Genomic DNA, 9065 nt, shown 5'->3' with positions numbered 1-9065 from the left:
TTTTTTTTTTTTTTTTTTTTGAGACGGAGTCTCGCTGTGTCTCCCAGGCTGGAGTGCAGCGGCGTGATCTCGGCTCACTGCAAGCTCCGCCTCCCGGGTTCACGCCATTCTCCCGCCTCAGCCTCCCAAGTAGCTTAGACTACAGGCGCCCGCCACCACGCCCGGCTAGTTTTTTGTATTTTTAGTAGAGACGGGGTTTCACCATGTTAGCCAGGATAGTCTCGATCTCCTGACCTCGTGATCCACCCGCCTCGGCCTCCCAAAGTGCTGGGATTACAGGTTTGAGCCACCGCGCCCAGCCTATCCCTCTCTTTCTACACAAAGGAAACAGGCTCAGGAGACTCTGATTTGTCCAGCATCTTCAAAGCTGACCAGCGATGTGACCCTGGGACAGTCATTTAATCTCTCTGTGCTTCATTGTCTTATCTGTAGGTGGGGATAATGATATTGATTTCATAGGGTCAAAGGGAGGATAAAATTCAATGAGGGAACATATGAGCTGTTGTCTGCTTCTTATTGCTTGGACTCTACTTTTTGAGCCATGAACTTGGAGCCAGGCTCTCCGGGAAGCCTTCTCTGAACATCTCCTTCACTCCACTAAGCTGGGAGAAGAGCCCCTGGCTGTAGCAAATGTCACACCGTGCAGCTCTCCATTAGGGTGTCTGTGAGCTCCCAATCGGCATGGAGTGTGTCCTGTTCTCTGCTGGCCCTATCCTGGTGCCTACGGCCGGGCCCACAGCTGGTGGCTGCTCTTTGCCTATTTGTGGCATGAATAAAGGCAAAAATTATCTCAAAATAGGATGGTTCAAGCCTCCATTCCACTTTCTGCGGACGATACTATTCTTATTTCCTCTTTCATGTGCAGTCGAATTTATTTTTTTCCCTACACTTACTGTGCATTACATGTTAAAAACACCCTAATATAGCAAATCGTAACAACGGAACTAAAAATCGCACTGACCATTTACTGCGGGGATACAGCCCGCCAAACCTGGAGACCAGCCAGTTACCTATCTAGGTCGGTGGTTTATAAAATGTGGTCCAGAGAGCCGCAACGTCAGCATCCCCGGGCACTTGCCAGAAACGCACCGTGGACCCACTGAATTGGGAACTCCGGGGTGGAGCCCGGCAATTTTGGACGGGGTGGATCGTGCTGGGCGCTCAGTTGGGAAGCGCGGGCTGGCCTTGGACGGTGCAGCGCCTAGCGAGCAGGGCGGGGCCGGGGAGGAGCGCCGCAGGGCGAGAACGGGCGGGACTGGAGAGGGGCGGGGCCTCGCGCACGCGGGGCCGGGGACTCACCGAGGAGGCGCAGCTGGCCCGCGACGCCGCCGCGCACGGCGAAGAAGGCCCAGAGCGCCTGCGTGGTGTCGACGCACAGCAGGCGGCCGCGCGGACGCCCGTTGACGCCTAGGAGCACGTCGCCGCCGGGCCGCAGCGTGAAGCTGAGCGCGTCGCCGCCGCTCGGCACGGGCCCGGCGCGCGCCACCACCCAGTACTCCTTGCGGTCGAGCAGCGCGTCTGGGTCGGCGGGCAGCTCGTTGGGCCGCAGTCCGCCCGGGTCGCACGACGTGATGCCGAAGGCCAGCGCGCCGGGCGCCGCCAGCCCCGGGCGGCCCACCTCCACGAAGAGGCTCTCGCCGGGCCGCAGCGGGCGTTCGGAGAAGACCAGCGTGCGGCCGCCGTCGGGCCGCGGCGCACAGGCTACTTTGCGGTCGGCCGACAGGCTCACGTCGGGCCCGCGTGTTGCGTGGAAGCGCAGGTCGGCCTCCAGCAGCGCCGGCGACGACGCGGGGCGCGGGCGCTCACGGGGCCCGCACGGGATGGCGGCGGCCGCGGCGTCAGCGGGCGGCGGGCCCGGGGCGCGGCCCAGCGCCAGGTGGCCCAGCTTGGCCACCACCTGGTTGTTCTCGAGCTCGTTGTTGTCGAAGTTGGCCGCGTCGTGGCTGCTGGGCGGCAGGCAGGCGCTGAAGCGGGCCTGGCTGAGGCGCGCGGGCGTCAGCGTGTCGGCGAAGGCGCTCTCTGTGCGGACAAAGGGAGGGACATGGTGGGGAGAGGCGGCGCGTGAGGCTGGTCGCGAGCCGCTCCTCGACCGCTGCTCCCTGCAGGCCTCCGCGACTGAGCCGGGCCTCGAGCAGCCCCCACCCCACCCTGGCTTCCAACTCTCCTTTTGCCCATCTGTGTTATTTAGGGAGTCACAGGTGCACAGAATTGCATTAAGCACAATCCTCTGTTTCCTTCACATGCTCTTACCTTTGGGACGGGCAGATAAGGCCCTTTTTAACCTGGCTCCTTCTCTTCTTCCATCCCTCCTTTTCTATCCACCCTTTCCCCTTCTCTTCCTCTTTCCGAGGCTTCCATACTTTGATTATTAAAAGGGCATCTAAAAATCGTTTATTGTCCATCTCCCCAGCTAGGACATAAGCTCCAATAAAAAGCAAACCTGTGCTCGTGGCCTTATGCAACAGGCACCTCTAAGCTTTCGCACGCTACCTCATTTAATTTACACGACCACCCTGTGAGGCATGTGCAGTTCCCTGCCATTGAGCTCACAGGGAAACTGAGGCACAGAGGGGTTGGGGAACATGACCAAGGGCACATGGCTACCAAGTGGCAAAGCCACGACTTGAACCCATGACTTGAACCCAGGCTGTCTGGCTCTAGAGTCTGGCCTCTTCAACACATGCTGCCTCTGAAAGAAGCGAGGACCTGGGTCTGTCCTCACTGCTGTGTTCACAGCGCAGAGCACAGTGCCTGGCCCTGGACAGGTATTTAAGCATTGACAGAAAAAAAGTCTACAGGAGATTGACTCAGTTGGTAAAACAAAATGAAGGGAAAGTTTTTTTTATTTTTGAAACAGAGTTTCGCTCTTGTCACCCAGGCTGGAGTGCAATGGCATGATCTCAACTCACTGCAGCCTCTGCCTCCTGGGTTCAAGCGATTCTCCTGCCTCAGCCTCCCGAGTAGATGGGATTACAGGTGCCTGCCACCACGCACTGCTAATTTCTGTATTTTTAGTAGAGACGGAGTTTCACCCTGTTGGCCAGGCTGGTCTTGAACTCCTGACCGCAAGTGATCTGCCCACCTTGGCCTCCCAAAGTGCTGGGATTATAGGCGTGAGCCACCACGCCCGGCCAAAGGGAAAGTTCTTTAAAAGTTAGAGTTATGAAAACATTTTTAAGTAATTTTTAGTGATTTGAAAAAATGTTCTTCATATGACATAGGTAAAAAAGCAAAAATAGTGCTTAATCATTTGGGTAATACAGGTGTTCATACTTTAGTAGATTACCTGTTTATTTTCTGCCTCCCTAGCTGGAATATGAATCTCTCGAGGCCAGGGTCTGTGTCAGTCTGGTCACCACCATGTTCTCAGGGCTTGGCAAATAGCTTTCACTATTAATAGTTTATTGGATGAATGAATGAATAAGGTCTAGAAGAGACTGCTATGCTAAATAACGACAACATCAGGAAAGAGTCATTAAAATATTTGAAGGATTTTTTTAGTGATAACATTTTTGTTTAATAGGAAAATAAGTGTTTCTTAGACTTTTTAAACAGACCACTTTGAGCCAAGATTTTGTTAAATGTTATCATTCTATAGTATCTTGAAAAATATTTCTTCTTTACTTTTCCAAATATGAAATGAAATCATAAGAATGCACATGCTTTTTCAAACTATGACCCAGGCCCCGGTGGGTCCAAATGCACCCCCTCAGACACCTTTCACTTAAACTGGGTTTACAGCACTTGGAAAACCAGTAAATCTGGCAGTAGGAGCTGAATTCTGGCCTGGCCACAATGGGCTAAAGCTTGCCCTTGTGTTGAGGTGGTTTGATCTCTCTTGATGCCCCTGAGGTGGCCCTCTTCAAGGTCTCACCAAAAGGTGTCAGCTACTTGTTTGGGCTCTGTGGGCATCTGAGTGTGTATGCTTTGCCTTAGCGAGGGTGCTTCCCATAGCTCGAGGGAAGAAGTGGGGTTTCAATTTGTTTCTTTAAAAACGTATACATGTGTGCGTTTGTCTACATCTGTCTGTCTGTGTCATTTTATTTATGTGCATAGGAAATCAAGTGCTGGAGACAGACATAAGAAAATATTAATAGTAATTATCTCGGGGTGAGATTATGAAAGGCTTTTCTTTAGATATTTCTGTATTATCTAGTTTTCCTACAATAAACTTGTACGCTACTGATGTGGTTTGGATTTGTGTCCCCGCCCAAATCTCATGTCAAATTATAATCCCTAGTGTTGGAGGTGATTGGCTCAGGGGTGGACTTTCCCCTTGCTGTTCTTGTGACAGTGAGTTCTCACAAGATCTGGTGGTTGAAAAGTGTAGCGCCTCCCACTTCACACTCTTCCTCCCTCCTCCTCCCTCTCTGGCCAGGTAAGCTATGCCTGCTTCCCCTTTGTCTTCTGCCATGACTTTAAGTTTCCTAAGGCCTCCCCAGCCATGCTTCCTGTACAGCCTGGGGAACCATGAGCTAATTAAACTTCTTTTCTTTACAAATTATCCAGTCTCAGGTGGTTCTTTATAGCAGTGCGAGGACAGACTAATACAGCTACAAATTTTTAGCAGAAGAAAATTTTTAAAAATCGAGTTTTCAATTAATATTTAATATGGGAAAATACCTATAACATTAAATGAACAAAAGATTCAAAACTGAACACATGGTTTGATTCTACTTTTGTAGAAAATGTGTACATAGGATTCATAGGAAAAATACAGAAATACATTAAAATGTGAGTGGTTATCTCTGGGTAGAAATTTGCTTCTTACAGTTTTCTAGTTTTCTCTTTTTCTCTAATGAACATAAATTGATTCTTATAATCAGAAAAAAGGCGTATAAATAACGGTAGAATAAAACAGGCAGTTTTTTTGAAAAAGCATTTTAGACAGTACGTGTTTCTGGAAGTCTCGGTGCAACGCACTTTTCCCGGGCTCCCTGCCCCACTCACAGTCGCCCGCTCCTAAAGGTGCTGGCCTTACCCTGCTCCTGCTAACACTCTGCCTCTGCCCCCACCCCTAACTCCTCCTCCTGTCCCCCAGCGGCTCCACGCCAGAGCCCATCAGTACAGCATCCTTATTAAGAGCGTGGCCTATGGTGACCAGCAGACTTAAGTTCAAGTCCTGGCTTTGGCTCTTCCTGGCTATGTGACCTTAGGTATGCCATTTCACCTCCCAGAGCCTCAGCTCCCTCAGCATAACATAGAGCGATAATGGTAAACACCCCCATGTTATGGAAATTACTTTCATGAAGAGTAATACAGAGCATGGCACTAAGTGCTCAAAACATTAATTATGATCATAAAAATGTAATAGAGCACTTATTGTGGGCCCAGCGCTGCTGTGTGCTGGGTGAACAGAGGTGAATACACAGGCGTGGCTCCTGTGCTCATGGAGCTCCCTTTCAAGCGGGAGAGTAAGGCTCTATAAAGCTATCTTACAGAAAACTGTGCCCAGTGCCACCAAGAGCCTCTGTCCTATGTGGGGAAGTGTCAGTGGGGGAACTCTGAGGCTCCAAGAGGTCACAGAGCTGGAGAGTGACAGAACCGGGATTCTCTGAGGGTGTAAAAACGGGGACTAAGCAGGCCAGAAAAGGCCTCCCTGACTGATCAACGGGCTGCGACCTGGAGATAAGAGAGTGGTGGCCGGGCAGGTTCTCCAGGCACAGAGAACAGCACATGTGAAGACTCTGAGGTGCCGGAAGCATGGTGTGTCTACAAGGCTGGGTTACAATGAATGTGACATTGTGCTGGGTACCTGGCACATGGCAGCCCCTCAGAAAAGGTTGCATGGCCTCACTTATTCTCTGTGGAAGGAGCTTTGTTCCTCTTGGGCATGGGCCCTGATTGAGAGAGGCCCAAGACAGCACAGCGTCGGCCTAGGCCAGACACTTCAGAATCCATTGCTCAAAGGGGCATTTCTTCTAGAGAACCAGTCGGCTATAGGCAGAAATCCAGCAACATCAAGAGGCACCGAGGAAGCATGTCGAGACTGCCCAGCTTCTACCCGTGGCTGAAACAAGTACACACATAACCATATTCTCAAGCATCTACTAGACGCAGCTCCATACACCGATTGTCCCCTTCAGTCCTCACCAGTATCCTATATGGCTCTGTAAAATGGGCACATTTCACAGTGGGAGAACACTGAGGCTCTGAGAGGTGGAGTGAGTTACTGAAGGCCACTTAGCCTGGGGGTGACAGACGGGATTCCAGCCCAGGCTTTGAGTCCAGAGCAAGGCCCCTGGCTAGCAATACTGCCTGCCAATGCTGCTGTTCTCATTCAGCTCTGAGAGCTGCCCAGCACCGGGCCAAAGTCGGAGTTTCAGTCTCCCTGGGCCTAATGTCCCCGCCTCCCTGCCATGAATACCCACTGAGCACCAACACACAGCAGCAATCTCCAGGCAGGTGCAAGGAGGCTGGGTACAAGGAGGCCCCTGACCTCCCACTTTCCCGAGCCACTTCCAGGGCCCAGCTCTTCCCTTTTTTCCCCTCCCCTTTCTCTCGTAGGTCCAATATATCTGGGCTGGAAGTAAAGCAGAATGTATGTCTCAAGAGAAACCATCTTTGTGTAGACATGAAAGTGAAGGCAAGGACAACTGGAGTCAGAGGAACCCATCCATCAATCACCACTCTGTCTCCGCGGGACTGACTTGGGCCATGTCCTAAAGACAGAAATGACAGGACTCACTGACACAGTGGATCCAAGGCAAGGAAAAGAGGAATCAAGAATGACACCTGGGTTACTGGCCAACCAACCAAGTGGGTGCTGCCACTTACTGCCAATGGCCAACCAAGTGGGTGGTGCTACGTATTGCCAATGGGGCTGGCTGAGAAGCAGGAGGTGGGGGATTCAAGAGTTGTGTCTGAGCATGTTCAGTGTGGGATGCCCCTCAGATGCAGGAGGAGAGGCTGGATAGGAGTGGGAGGCCTGGGGTTCAAGGGAGATGGGTTTGGGAGCCAACAGCCTAGATGTGAAGTCCAATGATTGGCTCAGATGACTTGGAGAAAGAGGGCAGATAGAAACAGGCTGGCTTTATGACAATCTGTTGAATGCTACAGTTGTTCTTAGATGCCTTCCAATATGCATATTGTATTACACAATTTAAGAATGTAAAAAGGAAAGAGTGAGCCCAGGATAGAACCCTGGGGCTTTCAACATAGCGAGGACAGGCAGGGCGAGGGGTGGCCAGGAAAGCAGGAGGAACGGCAGGGGCTCGGGAAGGCCCAGGAGCCACAAGCAGCAACATTCAAGCAGCCGGGAGAGGTCACCTGGGCTGAAAGTGAGGGGCCGGTAGTAGGCCCAGGATGCAGGCTCCGGGTCTGACAGGCTAAAGGTCAGTGATGGGCGGGGACGCACGCCTCAGGGCACAGCTTAAGAGGGAAAAGGAGAGAGTGGCATAACCAGCACTTAAGAAAGACCTGCTCTGAGGGAGGGAGGGCAGAGAGACAGGACTGTGGCTGGTGAGGGGGCTGGCGGAGGGTGTTTAAAAAGATGGACGCCACTGGGGCTCTTCCGTGTGCTCACAGGGATGATTCAGGGGAGGCAGAGGAAGTGGACAAATGACAGGAACCATGGCCATGAGCAGGCAGGAGGAGACAGGAGCAGAGCTCCTTGTCCATGGCCACGGGGGGAAGGCTGATGGGGTGGGCACCAAGGGAGAGGGGTTCTAGAAAAGAAGATGGCAAACATTGGCCTTGGTGTGCTGAGGCAGGACCCAGGTCTGTGGGCCACTGACCTCGTGCTTTTCCAGATGCCCTTCTGCCAACCAGAGAAGGCTGGACTGCAGACACAGGCCTCGTTTGGACCCTGGCCAATTCTGGATGTGACCTCAGTTTGCCCACCTGCAAAGTGGGGACCCTCATCCCATCTCAGTGGCCTGTGGGGAAGATTAAAGAGGGCAGAACACAGGGATCACGATGCGCTCAGCTCTGTGCCTGCACAGAACAGGCCTTCAGAAGCCCTTGGTGGGACAGGCTGGCGGCCATGCAGTGGCAGTCTCGCTCCAGACTGGGAAAGGACAACCCTTCAGGACACCCTGCCATGCAAATGATTTATGTTGGGGTGAGGAGGTGGGTGCTGGCCTGGTCTGTTTGGAAAAAAAGAACACTAACCGCAAAGCTAATGACTCTGTGTGGCTCCCACTAGGGCTCTGCCTAAACCCAGCAGCACAGCAGCGATCCTCCCGGCCTGAGGTGTGCTTACAGGCCCCTCACAGAGCCAGCTCCTGGCTCCACACCTCCCTCCCCCACCATGGCCACTGACCAGCTGGGAGACCTTGGGCAAGTCCCTGCCCTTCTCTGGGCCTCAGTGTCCTCTCCTGCAGCCTGGAATGGTGCGCCCAGACCTCTGAACCCTGCATTTAGCTCCATAAGTTCAAGTCTTTATCAAACACTTTGTTTATAACAATAATGAACAAACTCTGACTTTAGGACCACCAACAGTTATGTAACCTTGGTCAAGTTCTCTATCCATGTGGAGTCTGCAAATGAGTTTCCTGCCTCACAGGATTCTTGTAAGGAACAGAAGACGTGACCCACGTCAAGCTCTCAGCATTGTGCCTGGCACAGAGTAAGTGCCTAGTAACTATCTTTAACAAGGGATCTCAGCGCTTCCAAGCTGGGCAAATGACTCCTTTCCAAGGCCCATGCAGGGCTGTTGCTTCTGGCTGCCTGGCATCCACTCCCTTTCTTCTGGTAACAGCACCCAGCTTTTCTTTGGAGGGAACTGCCCCACTCCCACCTCCCATTGCCTCAGGAGTTGGGAGGGGGGCCTTCACCTGGCCAATCACTTCATCTCATCCCCCTGGCCATGGAGATGGGTTGAGAGATAGGCGTGTGACTCAAGCCGGATCCATGAGGCTACATCTAGAGACAGTGGGCACACCTTCTAGGAAAGCAGCTCTTCTGTTGGATTTGTTAAGCTCGTGGGACGCAAGACTGGAAATGCTGGTGGCCTTTCCTCCACCCCAAAGGGACAGTCCGGCTGAGGATGAGGCCACCAGAGAAGACAGCAAAATGAGAAATGAAGACAGACAAGTATGCCAGGTGCTGTTCTTTGGGTCCCT

At 52.5% G+C, this 9065-nt stretch overlaps 1 protein-coding gene across 3 annotated transcripts in view; it reads right to left on the bottom strand.

Moving 5' to 3' along the window:
• The window catches only part of NEURL1B (neuralized E3 ubiquitin protein ligase 1B), a 49745-nt gene that overhangs the window by 6508 nt on the left and 34172 nt on the right, over window positions 1-9065 (bottom strand). For 2 of the 3 annotated variants that reach the window (XM_025389186.1, XM_025389187.1), the window contains one exon: window positions 1300-2019. The exons of the other annotated variant lie outside the window; for it this stretch is intronic. In XM_025389186.1, coding sequence (XP_025244971.1) covers window positions 1300-2019 — 720 coding nt within the window. The remainder of the gene's footprint in view (window positions 1-1299; window positions 2020-9065) is intronic. 3 annotated transcript variants of the gene reach the window in all.

The sequence above is a fragment of the Theropithecus gelada genome, chromosome 6 (genome assembly GCF_003255815.1).
Source record: "Theropithecus gelada isolate Dixy chromosome 6, Tgel_1.0, whole genome shotgun sequence".
Taxonomy (NCBI): Eukaryota; Metazoa; Chordata; class Mammalia; order Primates; family Cercopithecidae; genus Theropithecus; species Theropithecus gelada.
The sequence above is the reverse complement of the archived record's forward strand: the minus strand, read 5'-3'. Positions and strand labels throughout refer to the sequence as shown.